This window comes from Gavialis gangeticus, unplaced genomic scaffold, assembly GCF_001723915.1.
Source record: "Gavialis gangeticus isolate Ggan-Ray unplaced genomic scaffold, GavGan_comp1, whole genome shotgun sequence".
Taxonomy (NCBI): Eukaryota; Metazoa; Chordata; order Crocodylia; family Gavialidae; genus Gavialis; species Gavialis gangeticus.
In genome coordinates this window covers 68,178,776-68,202,814 of record NW_017729033.1, presented here as the reverse complement: position 1 = coordinate 68,202,814, position 24,039 = coordinate 68,178,776, and the positions used below count along the sequence as shown (strand labels likewise).

The window sequence follows — 24,039 nt, the reverse complement described above, 5'->3', positions numbered from 1 at the left end:
GGTATAAGCGGGGCCCAGAGGGGGGGTGGCTGTTCCGGTCCCTGCTCAGGAAAATACAGGCAAAGAAATCATTAAATATGTTAGCTTTGTCATCTGGTGTGATGACCAGATTTCCTAGCGTGTTCTGGGTAACGTAGGGCTCCTGCAGGACCTTCCTTATGACTGGAAAAAGTGTATGAATGAGAAGCTACAAAATGTAACTGAAAATAAGATACCTGTATACAAAACAAGAGGTCTGCAAGAATTACAGAATAAAGTTGACATTGTAAAATAGAAAATGAGGGGGAGGCAGAGAGAGGGAATAAAAGGAAATGAAATTACATAAGAGGTTAAGTTATATAAAGAAAAATTTCCAGCACATACAGAATAAGAAAGAAGTCTGAGAAGGAGACAGCAGCAGTCTCCAACAGATGGCAGGAATAATTTAAAACACTAAAGAGCTTGACATTGCTGAAGAAATGAAATGGTTTCTTTGTCTTGTTATTTACAATGGCAAATGTAGGACAGATGTTTGAAAGACAAACATTTTCTAGTGTCTGAAGGGGAAATATTAGAGGAAATGAGGATTTTACCAGACCACATAATCAAGATATTATGGTACCTTTTTATAATTGATAAAACCAGACAGACAGGGGTCAACCTGAAATTATAGCTGAACTGGCATATTGTTTTACTAGACACCTTTTGACGGATATATTTAAAACTTTTTTGAAGGTTCCTTTTAGATGCTAGCCTTGATATGGTGACCTTCTTCAACTCCAGGTGTGACTTCTATGAAAAAGTGTCTAGGACAGAAGCCCACAATGATGTAGGAGTTGGTTCAATACACCATGACAACGTAAATGGAGGAGAACACATCCCACTAGCACTGCCCTCTCTACACTGGCTCCTTATTAACTTTTTATTCATTTTAAGTGCTTCGCTATTTTATGCACCCCTATTCACTATGACATGGTAGTCAAGTAGGAACTGCTGCCAGACAGAAGTCCTAAGGCTGAGGATTAGTTACTCCTAGTGGAAATTCATTAGCCATGGAATTTCTTACCAAAAATAGGCAGGTTTTTCCACCAAGTTTGCTACTTTCAGATGGTAGTGTAAGATTCATGTCTTGGTACAAACCTTCTGTATTAAGAACAGCTGCAGAAAAGCCACAGAGACAAAGTGAGAAGTTGTCACTAAGAAAGTACAAATGATTGTACAAATGCCACCGAGCAAGTACAAATCAGTACAAGTGATTGAGATTAAATTTGAAGAGAGTTGGAGATTTTTAATGTTCAAGTTCCAAAGCAGCTTCGCCATTTTGAAACATGACTTTATGGCATGACAGCACTTCAGGGGTCTGGTATAGTGATGACCTCATCCTTCAGGAAAGTCACAGTATGTCCTACCTATTTCAGGGTATCAGGATCCTAAAGAAATAATGTGCAGCAAAGTAATGATAAACACTACAACACTGTCTGCCCATCCTGGGATCCTCTTCAGTCACATTTTTCTTCTTACAGTTCAATTAATTAAAGTTTAAAAACAAGCAAACAGGTCAGAATACAATGTGCAGGCATTCAGGTTGAATCACCCAGAAAATGGTATACCTGATCTCAGTTCAAATGAGGAGGGGCAATAACTTAGATTGAGTTTGGGTTAACCTGATCTAAGAAAGTGTTAACCAGATCTCATGAATGCTTGCCTGTTTTCCCTGTCCTGGGGATGGGAAACCCCAGCAATTTGCTCCATCACTTGGGTTGTGGCATTCTTACTCACCCTGCCCTGTCTGGGCAGTCCCATACACCTGCTGCAGACCTGCTACCCCTCCCTTCCACAGATCCACCAACATCCCCAGACCTGCCTACCCCTATTCCCACCCTGAGTTATTTAGATTGGGTTCCCCATAATGCTTCTGGGAGCAGCAAATGGCTGCATGTGCCACTTCCAATCTACATTTAAGTGGCTTAAAGTAAGCCACATAAACATAGACTGGGTGTGGTAAACAACTTCACCCACCCCATGTCTACGTCCTTCAGGGAGACCCTTGTTACACATTAAGTTTAGGTGGCTCCTGGAACTCTTAACTCCAGGATTGTCTACACATTAACACCTGCAACTAATTTTAAGCACAGTTTAGGTGGCTTAAATTTACACCGCTTCGGGGCAGGTTTATTTCTGATCCATGTTATCCAGCTCATGTTCCATTACTATATGGCCATTCTCCACAGATGTGCACCCCAAATTGTAGTCCTCCAGAATCTCAGGATGCTATGGACCCTCCCCCACTCTCCTGCTCTGTGTGGACAAACTTTCCACCCTTTGAACTCTACTGCCCAGGAGGCAGTTCTAGCACCAAGCCAACTCCTGGGGTGTTTCCTTCCCATCCCCAGGGGTACAACCCCATGCAAACAGCCTGCAGAGCACATGCCAGCTAGCTAGGTTTCAGGGCACAGACAGGTCCAGGAGTGGGGTGTAAGGGCAGTGGGGGGAAGGAGGAACATGGTAGGGGGCCAAATTGGGTCCACGTGAGCTGTGGCTTACTTCCTGGGGCAGGGGCAGTTGTTCCTCCAAAAGTGCCTTCCCTCACTACTCCCACCTCCCAGCCACCCCAGGAAGCACAGCCAGTACCCCCAACACCCGAATCCCAAAGTATTAAAACATGAGACCTTCTTTAATTTACTTCTTTATTTCTTTTTAAATTCGTTTTTTAACTCCTTTTTATTTTATCCTTCAGTGGCTAACGTCTTTCATTTCACCACACGTCCGCCACCCCCATTTCCTTTCCATCACTCATTTCATTACTCATCCCGCATCCCAGTAACTCTCTGTCTCTCAACCTCATGGTTCTCCTGGCCCCCTCTCACCCACCTCTCTCCTCCCTCCTCCCACCTAGAGGAGGGATAGAAGCCTGTCCTGGCTCACCAGCCCTGTAGTAGCAACTCAGAGCTGTAGCTCCTAGCTGGGCCTTTACTCACCAGCCCTCTAGTCACAGGTCACAGCTGTGCAAGTTTGGGACAGTCAGAGAAGGGTTTTAGCTTTAAGGTGCGACTACTCCAAACTTGAGCTAGCACTAATTCCTGTCAGCATTTGAGCAGCTCAAAGTGCAATGTGTAACAAGGTCCTTAGTTTCAAAGAGCTAGTTCCTCTTTGGAAAATGGAGCTAACTCCATTCCTTACTCCTAATTCTCTCTGTGCTGTTACCTGCATATAGAGCAGTGGCTTTCAACATGTGGTTCAAGGGGTTTGCAAAAGATGACTATGATCAATCAAAAATATGTGAATACCCACACTTACAATTCAAAGAGGTCTGCACCTTGATTAAAAATTTTTTAGGGGTCCACAAATGAGAAATGTTGAAAACCACTGCTAAGGTTAAGAGTCTGGCAGAATATACTCATGAATTTAAAATACAGCCACTTTAGAAAAGTATTTCTTATCTTTGTGTACTTTTTGTTGGTGTATTTGTAAACATTTCTGTGATACGATCATATCTAAAAACAAATGCTTTTCAAGTTAAATGTTTGTACACCCTTTCCATAACCAACTGCCAAAGCATAAAAAGCATAAAAGGTGCTATTTCTTAATTATTCAAATGTTGGCAATCTCTGTTAAACTAGACTGAATTTTGTATTCAGAAATATGTAAGAGTTTCAGATATGAATAGTAACAGAATGGCAAGTGCTTACAAGTGTAGTATGATTGTGACACACAATTTAAGGCAGGGTTAATGTTTCTGCTATATGTCTTTTAGAAGGGAACAAATATATAGCTTTATTATGACTAACACAGAAAAATGTATAAAAATGGATTCAGGGGTATAGGTTGTAGCCGTGTTAGTCTAAGGACATAGACAAGGTTCTTTGAGTAAATCTTTTATTACACCAACTCAAATAGTTGGAAAAATTCTTCTTTGCAAGCTTCCTGAAAATTCATTCAGAGTTTAATATTAACCTGATAAAGTTTGCTCAACAACCAGTTTTCTTTTCTGAAGAAGCCTGCAGTTTCTGTGAATCCTGGAATGTGAAATTCTCAGCTCATTTTTATCTTACAGTGTATATGAAAAATATTGCAGGAACTACTCTTTCATTGTAATACAGCTGATTTAAACACTGATACTTTAACTCAGGAATAAAACAGCTTGCAGATCCCCCTGCTGGTTGAGTGACTCCAAAGGATAAATTCTAATCTCAGGCAAGTGGCTTTTACTGCAGTGCTCCACAAGAAAACTCACACGGCAGGGGGCTTTTCCTGAGCTATGCAGCAAGCATCTGAAATGAGAATCTGGTCCAAAGTGATCTGCACCCTGGGAAATTCAAGGCTGGAAGAAAGCCAGGAAATCTCACTGTCTCCTCTTTTGACAGGAATGAAAAATGTACAGATGTCATGGAAATCCAAATGAGGTATTAAAATTTGGGAAGAAGATAATGAATTTGGGGAAGTATTTTTTCTTTTAAATAGTCAGATCTTAGCTGAAATTTTCTATTCATAAGTATGTAAGACTTTCAGATATGAATAGTAACAGACTAAAACAGGAATAGGATTCTTTAGCTCTTTTCATATGACAGAGCAGCATTTCTTAAACTAGGCTTTATAAACCCAAATGGAGTTGAGATCTTTTCAGTGAGGTCTTGAAGATTTGCCAGCTTTGTATTTATTTCAGATAATCATGTGGGGTTTACAGTGTGAAAAAAGTGTTGTTGTTGGAAGGAGATTCTGTTTCAAATAATTTTGAGAACTGCTGCTGCAGGCATTTCAAAGTAACAATTGTCAGGTTTTTAAAAAGAAAGTGTGAGGAATTTTCAAATTATTTTACTGATTCAACCTGAGCAATCAGTCTCTGCAGTGAGATGGCTTTTACTTAAAGAGTTTGAACAAACACGGTCTTCTCTTCTTGGGTTTCAGCAGAAATGTCACCCTGAGGGTCTAGAGATATTAGGGGATATATGGACTGCAGTCTATGAACCAAAATCCTAGTAAGTCCAGTGAAGAATTGTTGTGGTCACTACCAGAGCGGAATTCCTCTCACCCTTTAGGGATCCTTTACCCTGGATGTCAATCCCCTCCTTTTGTGAAGAATATGAATCTGACCCCATTGAAAATAATGGGAGTTTTGCCATTAGCTTCAGTGGGGCCAAGAAATTATACAGGCTCTTTTTTATCCATGTGTGGTTCTATATAAAATGCTATTGTGAGGTTCCATGCCAGTTTCTTAATAGCTTCATGGGAAAGTGCTCAGATGATTGAAGGGGAACTTTTCTAAGTGACAAATTCAATATGAGATTTGAAAATCATTCTCAAGCATCCTCAACATAATAAGCCTTCGCACCAAGTTATGTACACAGAGGTGCCTCTACATGTGTGCAGTTGGTACTGCACAGTCATTTAGTACTTGCTAAATGACTGCTCAGTACCCTCAGGTACTGGGCAGTCCCAGCGGCGCACAGTTCATTTTTGACCCTACCGCACAGTAGCAACAAACTACTGCACAACAGCTCATTCCTACTGCTCAGTAGCGGTGATGTCACATTTAGTCTCTTGTCGCTATGACGACATAGCATCTAGCCCAGTTAGAATCATAGAAATATCATCTAGTTCCTTCCTGTGCTCAAGGCAGGGTCATCCCCATCTAAACTATCCCAGCCAAATGTTTGTTTAATCTGCACTTAAAGACTTCCAGGATAGGGAGAGTCCACCACCTCTCTGGGTAGCCTGTTCCAGTGATACCACTCACAGCAAGAATGTTTCTTTGGAAATCCAACTTGTTACACTAATTTCCTTTTTTGCATATTAAGACCAGTACTTTTTGTCCTGTGCCTTTTGATCATAGAGAACTTCATCACCATCCTCTTTATAATTTCATGTATTTGAAGACAGTTATCAAATCCCCACCCCCATCTTCTCTTTTCCACACTAAATCAGTGTCTCCCAACCTTCTCCAGCCTAAGGCACACTTACATTAATACAAATTTTCCATGGCACACCTGTTAAGGCATTCCCCATCCTCATACCTATTGTAGCTCATTGCCATGGCAAAATTCCGCGGCACACCTGTTCATTTTGACGGCACGCTTTTGTGCCACGGCATACTGGTTGGGAAACACTGCACTAAGTAATCCCACTTCTACCAACCTGTGCTTATAAGTTATGTTTCCTAGAGCTCCAGTTAATTTTTTGCCTTCCTTTGGGCCCTTCCCAATTTTTTCCACATCTTTCCTGAAGTGCAGTGCCCAAAACTGGACTAATTACTCCAGATGAGGACTTATCAATTCTGAATATAGAGTAGAAGAATCACTTTCCTTGACTTTCAGGTGACACTCCTATTATTACATCCCAGTATGCTATTGGTTTTTTGTTTTGCTTTGGGTTTTTTTTTTACATTGCCTCATATTCAGTTTGTGGTCCACTATAATCCACTTTTCTGTAGTACTGCAGCCTAACCAGTCATTTCCTAATTAGTTTTTTGTGTACTTGACTGTTCCATCCTAAGTACTTTGAACTTGTCTTTACTGAATTTTATTTGACTAATTTCAGATAATTTTGTCTAGCTTGTGAAAATCATTCTGAATCCTAATGGAATCCTCCAAAGTGTTTTCATTGCTACCCACCTTGTGGTCATCTGCAGTTTTACTAGGCATGTACTCAGTCCCATACTTCAAGTCATTAATAAAGATGTTAAACATATATAGCCTCGAGGAAACCCCACTTGATGCCTAAATGAGAGGAGGTGTTGAGCCACAGGTGACTGCTCTTTGAGCATGGTAATCCAACCAGTTATCTGTTCATTTTATAGTGCTTTTGTCTAGACTGTATTGAAGTCAAGATATATCACATTCACTACTGGCCTCCATCCATGAAGGTTTTGCCTTGTCATAGAAGGAAATTAAATTGGTTAGGCATGATGTGCTCTTGATGAATCCATCCTGGCTGTTCCTGATCACCTTGTTCTTCTCCAGGTGCTTAGTAGATTTATTCTGTCCCTGACGCACATTACATATATTATGCAATTAACTGGTTAATCACACAATAAATTTAGGCTGGCCTTGTGTGAAAAATAAGACTAGCCACACTTGCAAAAGTAATTATTACACCATAAAAAATGTCCATCCAGCTATAATAAGGGCCAATCAGCTACTAGTATATAACAGCTTTATAGCTGGTTTCTATCCAGCTTTAATTTGAACATGTGGTAGGGCCCTAATTATATGCTCCATAATTTTCCAGGTATTGAAAATAGACTGACTGATCTGTAATCACCCAGATACTTTTTCTTCCCTTTTTTAAAGATGGGCACAATATTTCCTCTTTTCTAGTCATCCAGGACCTCACCTGGCCTCCGTGAATTCTCAGATATAACAGCCAATGGCACTGCAGTTATCTCAGCAAATTTCTTGTGCACTCTAGGATGCATCTCCAGTCTTGCTGATTTGAAAACATCCAGCTTCTTAAATAATCTCTGACCCGTTTTTCCCTACTTTATGCTGATTGTTGCCTACCCTTTCCTTGCTGCTAACTGTACTCATCATCTGATAACTGATTTGATTCCTGAAGACTGAAGTAAAAGATTAAATACTTTAGCCTTCTGCTTGTCATCTATTATTAACTTACCCTTTGCATTCAGTAAGAGACTTACACTCTCCTTGGTCTTCCTCTTATTTCTGACATACTTATAGAATGCTTTCTTCCTGTGGTTTCGGGCATGTCTAGATGAAATAGGGGTCCTAAATTGAAGCAGTGGGTTTCAAAAGATATCGCTTCAATTTGGGGCTGATTAAACCCCCGTGTCGTGCACACAGCCTGCTGACTTACCTGCCTCTCCGGTGGGGAGGGGAGGGCGAGCTGCCAGTGGGTGGAGCAGTCCCTGGGCTGCGAGGGGGTGCTGGTGCTTGCCTCCACAACAGTGGTGGCCCACCCACAGGCAGCACCCACTTGCAGGTAGTCCTGGGAGGGACCGCAGCCACAGAGGGAAGCACTGGGCTCCCGTGCAGTCAGGCAGGCTCCGGGAGGTGGGGGGAGAAGATCAGACTCTCTGCTTTTCTTGGGCGGAGCTGCTTTCCTGGGCTGCTGTCAGGCTGCAGAGCCATGGAGCTGCACGGAGCCTGGTGCTTTACTCCGCAGCAGTAGGGGCAGCAAACTAAAACTCCTTGAAGGAGTTTTAATTTGCTGCGGCCCAAGTCATTTAAGGCACATTATGCCACTGAATTTTCTACAGCGGCTGGAATTAATGTGGAATATGCCACCAAAGCTTGCAAACACTGACACCATTAAAGCAGTGCAAAAGAATTTAGCCTGTTTGAAAGTGTCTTGCACACATGGCTCTCATTTCATCTACACACGGCTAGTCCCTTGCTAGTGGCATTTCAGTTCATGACTTGGCCTTCCTAGTTTTCTTGTTATACTCTTATGCTTACCCTCAGTAATATGGCTAAGTTTCTGCTCTTTATAAGATTATTTTTTTTATTTCAATTCATTGACGTTTTTGCTGTTTAGCCAGGCAGGTCTCTTGCTGTCCTTCCAGTCCTCCATTCGCTTTGGGAATTTTCTGCTTTTGTGCCCTAAATATGGCTTCTTTAAGGAACAATGAATACTCCTGGATTTTTTTCCTCTGGGATCCTGTCCACCAGTTCTCTGTATTTATGAAAGTATATTCTCTGAAGTTCAGTGTTTTTATTCTGCTACTTTCCTTCCCTGCTTTCCTTAGGATGTTGAATGGTCATTTCATGATCATTGCTTCTGAGTCGCCTTCCATCTTCAGATTCTCAGTCTCTCTGTTTGTGAGCAGTAAATCAATCAAGAAGAGCTTCCTTCTTAGTTGGCTTCTCCCATGTAACAAATTATCCCTAACACATTCCAAAACTTACTGGACTGCCTGTGTGTTTGTGTGTTACCCAGCAGGGCCACACTTGTGTTCCACCAGTCCATTCTGGTATTCTTGTATACCTAAGATTGAGGTTTTTGTGGCTGATCAGCTAGGGGCATAGTACTACAGCTAGGATCTGGACCCTCTCACATGACTCACACAATTACTTTTGCCATTTTTAATGGATCTCTATGGATATAACTAAGCAGAATTTGTTATTAATCATGATAATATATGAGAGGGAAAGAACCCAGCTGAGCTGCATATCCCAGCATATATATACAGGATAGCAGTTAGAAAAAAGCATTGTTTTTGATACTTGGTTGTACGCATTCACTTTTAAAATAAAAAATATTTTTGATGGCTGATATGAAGGACAGCTCTTCCAATTGGCTAACCCCCCTGTCTGTAGCTTGGATACAACACAGTGTAATGTCTGTGTTTTATATGATATTACAGAATCACAGAAATAGGACTGGAAGGGATCTAAAGAAGCAAACTGGTGTGTCCTTCTGCCCTAAACCATTCCTGACATATTTGTGCCTATGTTATTCTTAAACACCTCCAAAGATGGCAATTCCACCATATCTCTAGGTAACATATTTTAGTGCTCAACTATTCTTACAATTGGAGAGATTTTTCCTTATGTTTAACCTAAATTTCCCTTTCTACAGTTTAGCTCGCTACTTCTTTTCAAGTCCCCAGTGGACTTGGAGAACAATTTATTACCTTCCTTTCTGCAGAAGAATGTGGTGACTTATGTTTCCCCTCAGTCTTCTCTAGACTAAACAAAACTTATTCTTTCAATCTTTCCCCCTGGGTCATGCTTAATAGACTTTTGATAATTTTCATTTCTCTTCTCTGGGCTTTCCCCAGTTGTTCAATTCTTTCTTGATATGAGATACCCAGCTGGTCACAGTGCTTCATCTGAAGCCTTCCCAGTGTTGAGCTGGAAAAAGGGGATTGTTTCATAAGCTTTACATACAGCTCTCCTGGTTGTACATCCCAGTAGGATGCTTTGTTATTTTTGTGCATTAGTATGACATTATCCTACTGTGTTCTATTTGTAATACAGAACAAGATGCAGATAGTGCCCTGGAGAACCCTACTTGAGACCCTTCCAGCTCAAATCTTCTAAAATTAGAATTGCTGAATATCTAGCTTACATCTTAGATGCTTCAGATGAGAGGGGAGAAAAACTGTCTTTGTCAGACTATTCTTCGCCAGCCAGTGGAACAGATAGGAAAATTCTCATTTAGCTGAAAGACAAAAATGACCCACTGGCATACAGAGCTGCTTGAACTCTCCCCTACACACAAGTTCCTACCAATTGCTCAGTCTCCTGTGCCTCATCATGATCCCACAGACCAGCTGGGAGCAAACTTCTACTAGTACTATCAGTATGCCAAGTTTACTTGGCAAAAACAGGTGGGAGTTCACTTTTTGTATTCACTCCTTAGCATTGGAACTCCCTTCTCCTCGGGGCTTGCCAGAACCTGAGCCTGGACATGTTCTGGAAATGCTGTAAGACGCTCCTATTTGGGTAGGCATTTAGCAAGCCAGGTTAGGTTGGGATACTGCTTGAGGAGTTGTTTGTTTCATATTCTATTCCATTTTCTTTTGTGTTGTTTCTGTCTGTTACTGTAACTTGCCCTGAGACTTAGTTGGGAAGAGCAGCATACAGATCTCATAAATAAAGTAAATAAAAGCCATTTGGACTCTTTGAAATGATCTTTACTAGATCATGAAAGGATCTTTACTAGAGAGGAAAGCACTGGAGTTGAAGCTCTTCCTGGACCACTACCTCATTTTCCCCTTCCTTTTGGTCCATTCTGATTGCTTGGAGTTTTCCCCTTCATGTTAGAATGATAGTGCAGTAATCTTATCATTTTTACTAAGGTGTTTTTCCAAGTGTTTTGATTTAAAACCTAGTTTCTGATTTGTGCGCGCGTGTATTTTAGATGGATTTCCTGATGCTTGCCATTAGCTAACTGTGGTCTCAAGGAATGCTTTTGGCAAAGCATCAGAGGGCTCCAAAGGAGAGAGGAAGATTCATAGAAACAGGAGATGGAGAAGGCTTATCTAGTATATTCCCCTGGCAGTCCAAAATGTTCCTTACAAAATGTTCTCCATCATTTTGAAAAACGAAAAAACACTCTCAGATTTTTGTATATAATCTGCTAGGGCCTTTCCTCAAACAGAAGCCTTAAATCTGCATGGTGTTTTGTTTACAATTTTGCTGTCAGGGTTATGTTAGGTAAAGGTGTGAAAAGTTATCTGACACAGCAATGCTAGCAAACCCCCTGTGTGAGGGACAGACATTACACATAATGGTTTAAGTGATCAGAAACTGGTTTAAATCTGTAACAGAACAGATGTTCAGTGCACATAAACCAGTTTGAAAATGGCTGAAACCAGTTTGAGAGAAACCTGGTTGAATGTAGTGTCAGACAACTGATTTGGCTGAAACCAGTTTATGCAATCTGTCCCAGACCCCTTGCTGGTTGAAGTTAAACCAGACACCTCCAGCATCTCAGCATGCTTTCTGGGCTGGTCAGGCTCTCTGCTCCACAGCAGAACTGGCCCTTCCCCTCTGCTCCCTGGCTTGAGCTCAGCAGAGACTGCAAGCTGCTTTTGCCCCCTCCCCCTCCCCACTCCCTGCTAAGCACCCCCCCACCTTGCTGAGAGGTGTCTGACTCTCTGTGTATTAGCTAGCATAGGTACTACATCAGATTATGTAGTACTTATGCTTACCTGGCAGGGGAAACACTGTGACCATTGAGGTGGCTTTCCTAGTCACACTTGGGGATAATCTCTTTCCTGGCATGGGGGTAGTACCTGCAAAGGTAATGCATACTTAATCTCCCACTTAGCTGCTAGAGGGGAGCATGGGCGACTGGGGCCTCCTGAGTCAGGGGGGGCATATACCTGCCCAGCAGCCAGTCAGTGATTGATCACACCGACCTGGAAGCATAAGCAGGGCACCCAGAAGTGCTAGCAGCACTCCCAGGAGTGCCAGCGGTGTTTTTCCTCATGCCCCCACTCCCCAGCCAGTGCTTGCAGGGGGGGTACGAGCACTCCCGCTTGTCCCTCCTGCCCATTGCCTAAGCAGGGAGTGCTGGCTGTGATGGGGTGCACATGTACCCCTGTGCACCCCCTCTGTGTTGCCACTGGAATGGAGAGATCTTGGCTTTATGCCCACTTTCTGGAAATGGGAGACTCCTCCCTAGTTTGCTTCTACAGCCATATGGCTGAGAGCAAGCAAAACTCAGGGGCATCCAAACCCCAAGCTTCTGGTCTTGGGCTTGCATGTAGGATGCCCACCAAAGGATTTGGGAACATCTGAAGCCTCAGATAGGGGTGGAGGATGTTTGCCAGTAGTAGGGCCACTTATGGTTCTGGACTGACTCATGGATTTGGAATTGATTTGACTGATTTCGCTTGGACCATGGAAAATATAAATTAAAAAAAATTATATTATTTGTAAGTACAAAAGGGCTGTTTAAAAGGGTATTCATGGAGTACCTGCACTAAAGCTTACAGCAGTTTTCAAAAAGGTAAATATGGGCATGTCTACACATGTGTTTAAGTGCAACTAAATTTAATTCACCTTAAACTAATGTGCGTTAAGCAATTTTTGGCAGGTGTCTACATGTGCAGGAACTTGGTACTAAAGTTAGTGCCAAGTCCTTGCAGCCCTGCCAGGTGCCCCTAGTGCCTGGGCAGACCCAGCACTGAAGTTAGTACCGGGTTGCAGCTACATGTGTGTTAATGCACTTTAACTGTGCCTAAATTTGATACCTGCATTTGCAGATATCAAATTCAGGTGCAATTAGCTTAATTTCATGATTTTTAATGCGCATTAAGGGTATGTGCATGTAGACATGTGCCTGTAATGCACATTAAATTAGGCTAATACACATTTAATGCGTCTTGTGTAGATGCACCCTGTATCTATTCTGTATGGCTAAATCTCTAGGTATCTGTAGTAATTTGTTTTTACTCATATGCTTTTTTCAAGGACAGGTTTTTAAGTTTGTTTCTCACTTCCATGTGCTTACAGAGAGCAAGGTTGGATAGTAAAGAAGATAAGAGGCTGTAGTGGGCAGAAATTGGAGGGGGTTACCTGACTCCCCCCCAGATTTATTGTCCTTGCTCTAGGAGTAGGAGGGGGACAATTCAAGGCAAGCCTCCAATAATTAAATTTCATACCTGGAGAATTTTAACAAATTTATAAATTTTCCATATATAGAATCAAAATATTGTTGTCTTATATTTAAGTAAATACAGTAAATCTATAAATGATTATTGGCCTGTTTATCTATCTATCTGTTCCTGATTGGTGACCTTGACCACAGTATCAGGTAAAATCAGTTATAATACAGTCCCTAGTACATTTCATGGTATTTTCAATGCCTTTTTTTGGAGAGAATGTGGAGCACATGAAATATGGAAACAAAAAGGGTCTGTTAATCCCACTGCAGCACAGAAGGTTTGACAGGAGCCAGATAATTCAATGAGTTCTCGGAGGTGCAGCTGGATATGGGCAGATAATTGAATCAGCAGGGACATCTGCAAAGGACTTGTCTTGGGACTGAGGAAAATCAGTCAAGGTGAGAACTCTGAATTAGGGAGCAGAATAGTTGATAGTAGAATGAGTGGTGAGTCCTGGGGAATAGGGATACAGTTCAAGGGAAGTAGGTCTGGTAGGTCCAGGAGGAGTGAGAAGCTGAAGCCTGGAGTGGTGGAAGCTGTTTAAGATTTGCATTTCTTGAGTGTTTAAGTGCTGCTGGGGGACTTTTGGGGAAAAGTGGAGGTTTGCTTTGATTTGAGGAAGAGCCTAGGAAGGGAAGGGGCTGTGGTTTTAAGCCCCAATATTATTTGGGGATGCTGTTTCTGACCTCTGGAATTTTAAGGATACTAAAACCCTGCAAGGGGTGGGGCTGTATGTGCTCTCGCGGGAAGACTGACTCTCAGAAGATGTAGACCAAGGCAAAGCTTGAAGTGGTAGGTAGCAGGTAGTGCCAGATACGTGCAAAAATCTGATGCTGTGCCCAGTAATGAGGAGGGGCACTAGATGAGGATGCATCACTGCACAAAGTGCTTGAACTGTGCATATTGCTTATACTAGAGAGAGGCTCCTTCAAGGGTGGTTAGACTGTAATTGCCTGATCATCTTGGGCAGGGGGCAGGGGCACCATATCATAGCCACAGCCCCCCAGTAAAGAATATGTCCTGGGTTTTGAGGTCTCTGTTGAGATAGGAGGACACGTGTTGCTGTGGAATACTGGCTATGCAATAGTAACCTGTTTCTCTGGCTTGAATGTTCATAGTATCCTTGTCAGAGCTGGATAACTAATACTGTTGACACTTCCAGTGCTTCTGTGGTGAAAGTGACCATTTCCTCTATTGGCATACTTTTAAAGCTTTCTGTAATATAGCCTCCGAGTGCCTCACAAGTTCCCTGTGAGCTAAGAAGGTACTGGTATAATTTGTTCTAAAGCACCTAAGTTCTTGCTTTTAGACTAGCCTGAGTGTTTATGATATGAAGAACTCAAGTCTCAGGATCTCAAGTGTCTTTTGAAAATTTTTTTTCCCTTATATTCAGGATGGTATTATTGGGTACTGAAGTACAGAGGAGATAGTGACTTACTCAAGGTCACATGACATCTTTAGCTGAACTGGAATTGAACTTGCTTCCTAAATACCCGCCTGATACACTCCTTTCCCATCATGCTTGAACACTAGGATAATTCCTTCTCCTTCTTCTCCCTCCTCCCCCCCCCAAAAAAACCAAACAAACAACCCCCCCTCCCAAAGCCTGCTACGTTAGGCTGAGTATGTAGGGATATAAAATATCTCATATTATTAAAGAAATAAAGATCTGTCTGTTTCTCTAATAGTTTTAAATACCCTGTGTTTGTTTGATGACTTAAACATCCAACCAACCAAATATAAACGCTTGTTTGTCATGTGGCTTTATACTTTTGGCCTACTGGCATCAATAGCCTGCCAGTGTGATTTTAACATTAGGAAGCTTCTCTACACGGAATGCAGAAGGATTGTTTTGTTATCTAGTGCACATTGCAGGCGGATCATAGCTTTCATTTAGGACTTGAAAACCTTATTTGCATGTCACTAGTGCTTTCCTCTCAAAGTAGCATGATCACTTTCTTATATCGCTATCTCAATTTCTATCTAAAGCAATAAAGGGGGAGTGCTTCTCCTGGTTCTGGCTCATTGATGATAAAGATACTTTAAAAAGCCTTGTGTCTGTCTGAGGGAGGAAATAGTGTGAAAACCAAAGCGCGTAGTTACCCTTAGAAGACCTGCAAAGGATGTTGCGTCAGGGCTGGGCATGGGCTGTAGGGATTCTGGGTGGGGTTGCTGGCCACAAGTGCATGGGAGCTTTCCAGATCTGGAGAATTTTTGTGGGGTGGGGGAATTCTGCAACTTCTGAACAGCTCCCCTAGGGATGCATGTTCCCTACAGTTTTTTTATAGGGGGCTCTATTCCTGACTATGTAAAAGAACATCTAGCATAAAGACTGTATGCCTGTCTCAAAGACATGCTTCAGTTCAAACGCATGTTTCTGGGCTCCGTGTAGGAATTCATGGATGAAAGTTAATAGCCTGATTTGTGTAAAAGGCCAGATTAGAGAAGTAATATAGATAACATGACCCTACCACAGAGGTGCAGTCCTTGGGAGAAATACAGAAGGATTAGGGGGGCCCACTAGGCACTTCACCCTTGATGATCTAAGTTGCTTGAGAATCATTTATCTACTTTAGTGCTGAGTGCTATAGAAACTTGGGATAGGTGATGTCACAACACAACGGCTGTAATCATGCTCTGTGATTAATAGGTTGCAGCCAAAGATATTTACTGAATGATTAATCCCTCTGTTGTCACATTTATACTTCTTTTAGACTTGAACACACTAAGCTATTTGGTTATGTAATTGAACTTCCATTTTTTTGAATTTTGCAATTTTAGGTGTCAAGGGGAGTAACTCAAATATGCACACTGTAATTCTAATGCAATGAGTCATAATCAGAAGTGCACCTCCAAACTGTTGGTAACTTCCTGATGTATCATGTTGTTGTTATGGCAAAAGGACAGGCTAGTGAATAACCAAAGTGCAGCTTGGAACTAACTAGTTACCTGCCGATTGTATAGGCATAATTCTGTAACCTCTTTGAGCTTGTTAATGCCCGCCCCATTATAGAAATAGAATCACTTTCTAGAGATGCACAGATGTCTCCCTATCCCTATATTATTTCTGGAGGGGGGTAGTAAAATCACCCTGTCCCAATAGTCATACGGGTGTGTGGAGCCTGTCTAGTGCAGGCTACACAAGAGCAGGGGCTCAAGTTGGCATGCAGGCTGCATTAGCTGCACCTTAGTAGTCCACTAATTTCTGCTTGCCACAGGTTGGTAGCCTTGTAAGTGGGAGTGCTGGGTGTGCTATCCCTCTCTCCCAGTGAAACTGCTTGGAGAAGAACACAAGGTGTATAGAGCCAGAAAAAAGAGAAAGTGCAAGTATGCCTATAGCACAGCTGGGAAAGAAGTTTTGGTTCTGATTTTTTTTTCCTTCTTTTTTTTCTTAATCTAATGGTTGTTTTGTGTTAAATGTATCAACAATCCAGCTAATAGCCCTGCCTCTAGTCTGGTGGTTAGGACACTCCTGGAAAGTGAGAGCTGTGGATTTGAATCCCAATCAGTCTGAGATGGGCACTGGATCTCTCACTTTTTTTCTTATGAACTGTCTTGGCTGTCTTCTACAAGGAGTATACCACTAGCAGCTGTGCCTAAAAAGAAAAAAGTGACTCAGTCTAGCCAAAGAGACAGCTTACATACCAAACTTCAGGGGAGAATTTGGACTGTGAATCTTAGGTTCACCTAGGCACCCACATGTACTCTATGTGGCTGAAATGACATGATAAAATCCAAGAGAAATGAGGCTTAAAATACCCCCCTTGTAATAAAGTCTCCTCTGGCTATTAATACTGTAGAAGGCAGGGTTGATTTGAACCTTATAGAATGATCAAAGTGTTAGTATAACATATATATATGCAGGTGCAATGTGTAGGGGGTGCATGAGGGTGCATGTGCACCCCCTGAGAGCACTGGTGCACTCTCTGTCAGGCCATGCTCCCTTTGTAGCCGGTGGGCAGGTGGGAGCACCAGTGCCCCAATTGCGAGCACCAGCCGGGGAGTGGGGCTACCAGCAAAAGTGCTGCTCTGGAAGCAGCATGGCCGCTTTTACTGTGAGTGAGACTGGCACCCCCCCCGGGCCAGCAGGATCTACTGCTGGTGGACCCCCCACCCCGGTCACTGACTCAAGGGGCACCAGACACCCATGTATATGTGCGTGTGTGTGTGCACGTGCTTCCAAACATGTATAGTACAAACTTTTGTGATTTGAAGTTCACTTTGCTACTTGACTAACACAGCTGTCTCTGTTAATGATATAGCCCAATGTTCTGTTATAAATCATTACAAATACTATTTTTAAGGTTGTCTTTTAATTTAATAAACAGTTTAATTTACTAAAATTTGCAAAATTGGTACTTTTACAGCCCTGTTGAATACCCTCTTGTGGTCAGTCCCCCGGGTTGGATCTAACCTCTGGTTCTTGAACATTGCTCAAAACTACTGGGCCTGAATGGTGTCTAGATGCTATTGCTTATTTGTGGCCTCTTCAGCATGCTTCTGGGTTATAGGCCCCACTTTGAGGTTTGTGGACCTTATGGTCCAGCTGTTCATGGCCAAAAGACTCCTATAACACTCTCCAAGTAATCACAGTAGCTTAAGCATGCCCTCCTTCGAGCTCTGCCTTCATGAGTTCTCTGCTTTTAGACTCGCTCTTTGCGACTGCGACACTTAATAGGGGGACATACAGACTTTGTAATGGAACTTCTAACCTGACAATTTGGGTGAAGCACTAGAGTTACAAATCTAAGCAATGACAGTAGTGTATATAACTACAAAAAAACCCTTGCTTTTTATTGCGAGTACCGATCATCTGACAGTCTGGTCCTAGTTCTTTTGAAAATATGTCTTTATGCACAATCATATAACTGTAGAACTAATAAAAGATTGCAGATCAACAGTAGTATGCATTAATGCCATGATATGGACAAGCTTATATGACCCCTTCCTATTCTGTTCACATTGAGTCATCATTTTTACAATCTCTATTAGTAGTACTAAAGGGGGAAAAATCGTAACTATTCTTTGATGGAATTCTGGCTCCAATAATGTCAATAGGAGTTTTGCCATTTATTTACCTCAAAGGAGCCAAGATTTCCTTTCTTTATTTTTTATTTTTTTCTCCCTCAAGTTCCTGAGGGTCTAATACCTTCAAAATATTGCAGAAAAGTGGAAACAATTGGCAATGACAGAAACTATTTGTATAAAATAAAAATAAAGTCAAAGTTTTGCCCACCCCTCTCACCATTTAGTGGTTTGCAAACTTTATATACACTTTCTTTGCTTTATTATTAAGGGTAGATTCATAGATGGAAGAACCAGGACCATGATAAACAGGAGATTTAGGTAACACATTACAGATCAACTATTCTACGGGTCTCACCATCTATAAATAGTCCATGGGGATGCCACTCAACTGCAGAGGATATTTTGACTACTAGATTCTCATACCTTGACTCTGCATTTAGCATCGTTTATGAAACACAATCTGAAAAGTACAGCACACTGTATAGTAGCATGCTGATGCCTCACGGTGGAGAGAACCTACTGCATGTGTGAAGAATAGAGAAAAAGAGAACTAGTTAGGCTAAGAAGTGAGGTTGAGATGGGGGTGGGGGAAGCTTTATAGCAAGTCAAAAATCTTGAAACAGCCAGAACCCAGTTAGCCTTAAGTTAGAAATAGACATCACCAACTGCAATGGATCAGCTGTGCCAGGATGCGTCTCTGCCCCTGGAGCATTTCTCTTTAAGCAAGGGAAGCTGGCTTCTGTGTGGTCCTGGGGCTGGGACTGCCAGTCAGTTGTTTGGTGGTCCCAGCCCCAGGACTGCACCAGAGTGTCAAACTGGTGTGTCTTTAAGTGGGGGAACGTTAGGCTGGCATTCCTATAGCTTGAGGGGCCCAATCCTGTGTGAAAATTCCCAGGGCGTGCAGGATTGGGTCCCTCAAGCCCATGGAGGTGTGGCCTGGGAAGGCTGGAGAGCACCAGCAGCTCTGGGCTGCCCGTGCTCTTGTGCCTTAATGAAAACAAACATTGACTGCTAAATAGTGGCACAAATTAACACTGTCTCCTTTGTGGCCACAAATTTTGGGCATTTGTGGTGCAACACGGAGCCTGGTCATTTCTTTGCTTGGCCCTTATGCTTCCATAAAAATCTTAGGGTAGCACAAGGCAATGTCTGTTTTCACCCTTAATCTTTGCTGCTTCCCTTCCTTGCTTCAGGTGATTTTGTGTTCAAATGCCACAGGGGAGGCTGCTTTCATAGTTGGTCTATCTTAGCTTTACTAGATATCTTGTGAGGGAGACCATTATATGCAGTTTTTCATCCAGTTTTGCAGAAAAGAAGGTCAGATAAATGTGAAAGTAGCTAATTTGGGATGCTTGTATAAGCTAAACTCAAACTTTTCCAGGTTTCTTCTACTCTCAGAAATTTGCTCCATGTCTGTGCTGTGATATGATTGCATTGTTTAATATTACCCTATGTATAGAAACAGTTATTGCTTCTATACAATATATCTTAGCTAGTGAATACTCAGTACCACCATACAATAGTTTAATTGATTTGTATGTTCTAAATTTAATTATTTTGATTTCACAGGTGCCTGCATAAATATCACTTACAGCCAGTGCCAAATGCTGCCATATAATCACACCACTTTAACATCAGTTCTTTCCATCGTCAAAAGCATTGAAATGGAAAAGTTTCTCAAGTTCTTCAGTTATCTCAATCGCCTCAGCTGCTATCAACACATCATGCTGTTCGGCTGTAGCCTGGCTCTTCCTGAGTGCATCAGTGATGGTGATGACAGGTATTTGGGAGCCAAAAATCAGTTGGTGATTAGACTCAATCATAGTAGAATATTGCGTATCTAATCAGAACAAAGCAGGCCTGAGCTAACCATGTGACCTTTTGTTATAAAATTCTTGCCAGTCAAAACCATCCCTAGCATTTCTGCTAAACAAAACTAGCTGTAGTAGAATCCTCTTCGAATAAACTTGGTATGATTATAATCAGTGTCGCTGTAAATTTTATAATTTGTTCTAGTAATGTCATCAGTTATGATAAGATTCTAATCCCAATGCATCCAGGGCTTCTGTTCTTAATGAAATGCATCAAGAGGTTTCCTTTACTAGATTTGTCCAGTGTTTATATGCTCAAAAGGAGTGACATATGTAAATATGTGTGCATGTATGCAAACACTATATAAAAATGCGTAAGGAGTGAAGATGAATTCAATTGCAGTTTAACGAAGTCAGGAAAACCAAGTTACCATGTCTAATGCAAGAGCAAGTCAGCTGTGTTCTACATTTGTAGTATACTTATTTCTATGTACTTAAGAATCAGAAATATATTTATGTCTTGGATATTTTTGTGGCATATTTAACAGAATTTATGCAGAAGGACTTGTCTAATATGTTCCGAGAATCTAAATATCAGTCTGTCTTTTTTTTTTTTTTTAATTACACAACTTTAATATTATATATGTAGTTTTTACACTCAATTTTCCTTTAAAAATATTTAAAATTCTCAAAAATCAAGAGCGGCATCAAGATTAAAAATAGATGTGTACATTTTAAGTTTTGAAACATGGTGTCTACCAGGAAGTTGAAGAAAGAGGTGTTTTTCTTTCTTTTTACATCAGAAATTCATGTCTTATTAATCATGAAAGGCAATAAGGAACCAAAGAGCTAATTAATTTGACATACCAAGAACCATTAATCTGACATGCCAAGAGGCTGAAGACTGAACGGATGAGAAGGGATAGGATGTTCAGTCTGTTTAAAATTGTTTTATGTTAATCCCTATATAACTATATACCCATTCAGTGCCTGGGGCTAGGAACAGACATTACACAAACTGGTTTAAGTGATCAGAAACTGGTTTAAAGCTGTAACAGAACAGATGTTTAGTGCACATAAACCAATCTGAAAATGGTTTAAACCGGTCTGAGATAAACCTGGTTGAATGTAGTATCAGACTTAACTGATTTGGGTCAAACCAGTTTATACAATGTCTGTCCCAGACCCCTTGCTGGTTTAAAATAAGCCAGAAACCCCCATAATCCCGGCATGCTGTCTGGCTGGGCGGGGCTCTCTGCTCCACAGCAGAGCTGGCCCCTCCCCTCTGCTCCCTGGCCAGAGGTCCAGCAGAGACTTGAAGGCACAGCAGGGTATGCTGGCTTCCCTGTGCCCCCCTGGTCCCCTCTCACCACTTGCTGCTTAAGCAGAGATCCCTTCCTCCTCTCTCCCACAGCACAGACTGTAGCCAGCATGTGGTAAACTAGCTAGTGCTGTATAAGGCCGATAGGACAGTATCTGCTTAGGGCTTTTTGGAGGTAATCAACAGCTCAGATGGTAATATCCCTGTATTCCTTCCTTTGGGAAAAAAGCTGTTTAAGAAGAGCTTGTAATGAGCAAGGCTTTGTTTTCTGATGGGGTATTAAATGCTGATAACAGAGCTGATAAATGCTCTGTTATCAAGGGGGGACCCCTCACTAATCATAGTGTCCTGCCAGGGGTTGGCCATGCCCCCCTCAGCTCAGCCCTGGGGAAGGGATGGCTGCTTTAGTGCCCCTTGGTTTCTAGCCTGAGCCACTGCAGACATTTTCCTGCATTTCTGGGATGTCTGTCTGGTTACAACACTGATTTAGCTTATCCAGGTTAGACTAACCTGCAAAGATTGAATCAGTTCAGGCTCAGGCTGTTTGAATGTCTGTCTCTAGCCTGGGTGAAATGATATCTCTGTTAAAGATTCCTTGCTTCAATCAAGGAGTGAGGGTTCACAACATGCATCTCCGAACCACCTTCTACAGAAAAATCATCCAGTATAACCAGGGGAGGCTGTGGCTAGCATTCTTGATAATTGATTTAAGGGTTAATAGAAGGACAAAAGAACATTTCTTTATACTGTTGTAAAGAAGGAAAAATTGGAGTAAAATCAATTTTAAGAAAAATGTTTTTCAGATCACCTAAATTGTTACATTTAGTACTTGATGTTTACAAGCCTTTCAAAGGTGAATGGCATGGCAGAGGGATGTATAGGTCATAACTTAGTCAAGCATGTAGAGTAGGGGAAGAGTTTTCTGTTTTATTCCTAGGCTGAAGATGACATTCTTGCAAGACTAGGTTAGCAGAGTAGTAGCTAATCTGTTTACATTATGGCAATGGTGCCTTGGCATTTGTATTTTTTAATTTTTTAAGAAGTTTAGAATTTGAAGGTTATTGACACACATTAAGGTACTGTCCAAAAATTGCCAGATAAACAACTTTTTCATGGTCACAGCTATTGTCTTCTTACTGCTGTAAGGGTAGCATTTCAGGCTGGTGTCCATTTTATTGGTTTATGTTGTTGAGATATGTGCATATACAAGATAAGCTTTATTAAGCTGTTTGCTATTTTCGTCATGCAAATTGTCCCAGCAGCAGTCTCTGTGCTCATCAGGCTGGACACAGAATGTCCAATGTGATACCATAAATCATGCCGGTATATTTTAGAGCCTGCTTCAAAAAATAAGAATCTCCTTGTGTGCCTACTGTACGTGGCAGCTGTGCCAAGAGGAAATAGGTGACTGATAGCAGAATAGCAGGGAAGACCCAGAAAGGTGCCTTTCTTCAAAAATATGTATTTGGTGGTTTGCTAAGCATACCAGTCATCATAGCCCAGCTCCGAATCTTAGTTTATCTTCATATCAGGTGACTTATTTGCTATTATGTGGGCCCAAGCTGGGTGATTTATTTTTTTTTATTTTAATGTTGTGGAATTAGTAATTACTGCAGGTACAGACATATCTTTTAGGTCACCTGCAGCACAACTGCCGTAAGTAGCACAGACAGCCTCCATGTGTGGCACATGGCAGATTAAGCAGGGAGCAGAAAGCAAAGCAACAGGGTAGGCAGAAGGGGATTAGAGTGCCACTCAGAGAGGATGCAGAGCTTAGTTTGTGGTAGGCCTGCCGAAAATGGCTCTCTCTCACTATTTTAGGCAGTCTTCTGCTCCTGAAGTAGAGATGTATGGTTTCTTAATTCAGGAAGTAAAACTTTCTGAGAACAATTTTTTTATTAGATTTTAGTTATTAAAATATGAATGTATTATATTCCATTAATTGATTATTCATTATTTAAATGTTTCATTCATTGATAACCTTAGACCCCCAATTTTTTATTGTTTATGTGTATGTTTATTTATATGTATTCTTAAATGCCTCCGGGAGCTATTTGTTAAACTAAGATTACATGAGATACAGTTTTCTTGCAATATTTCAATCACATAGGATATAACATGTTGAAAAGATCCTTTTGGTTTATTTGAGCCCCTTTAACAGCTCCCTGAGGGGCTCAAATAACCAAATTGAAAAGCCTGTGAAAAATGCTAAACACAAATACCTGAAATTACTGAACTAGACCACTGAACTCCCCCATGATACTGTATTACCATATCAAATGAGATCTAGAACAACTTTAAGGAGCATAGAAGGAAATGGCTTAAATTTAAGACCGGATTCTTAACCCGTTTTAAAACTAGAAATTGCGACTATGAAAAGGTTAATGTTGACATAAGTCTTCATGCTTTTATGGTAAATTGACTAGTAAAAATATGGACCGACCTCCTACAAAATGTCCCATGCGTAAAAGATTTTTCCCAAATTAACTAGAATGTCTGGTCTCAACAGGTGTTCCCTGCTTCGGTGGCAGGTGTGGGGGGGCAGGCGGGAGTGCTGGTGCCCCCCCGAGAGTGCCGTCCAGGGAGTGGGGGTACCGGCCCTTCTGGGCGCATCCCTGGCACTTCCGGGCAGTATTTCCTCTTAGAGCCAGCTGAGAGGGAATGCTGCTCCCAGGTCAGTGCGCGACCAGCCACAGGGGGAACCCCCGCCAGTTACTGACTGGCTGCTGGGAGAGGGGCAAGTGCCCCCCCCGACTCAGGAGGCACCAGTCGCCCATGGGTCTCAATGTAAAGCTTGGGGGGGGGGATTGAGTAATTTGCTTGAA

The 24,039-nt window shown here is 41.7% G+C and overlaps 1 protein-coding gene across 3 annotated transcripts in view; it reads left to right on the top strand.

Moving 5' to 3' along the window:
- The window catches only part of CORIN (corin, serine peptidase), a 313,652-nt gene that overhangs the window by 49,168 nt on the left and 240,445 nt on the right, over positions 1 to 24,039 (top strand). For 2 of the 3 annotated variants that reach the window (XM_019526369.1, XM_019526368.1), the window contains exon 3: positions 19,652 to 19,862. In XM_019526369.1, coding sequence (XP_019381914.1) covers positions 19,652 to 19,862 — 211 coding nt within the window. Of the gene's footprint in view, positions 1 to 13,512; positions 13,847 to 19,651; positions 19,863 to 24,039 lie in introns of those variants that run through there. The other variant, XM_019526370.1, reaches the window with a different exon arrangement.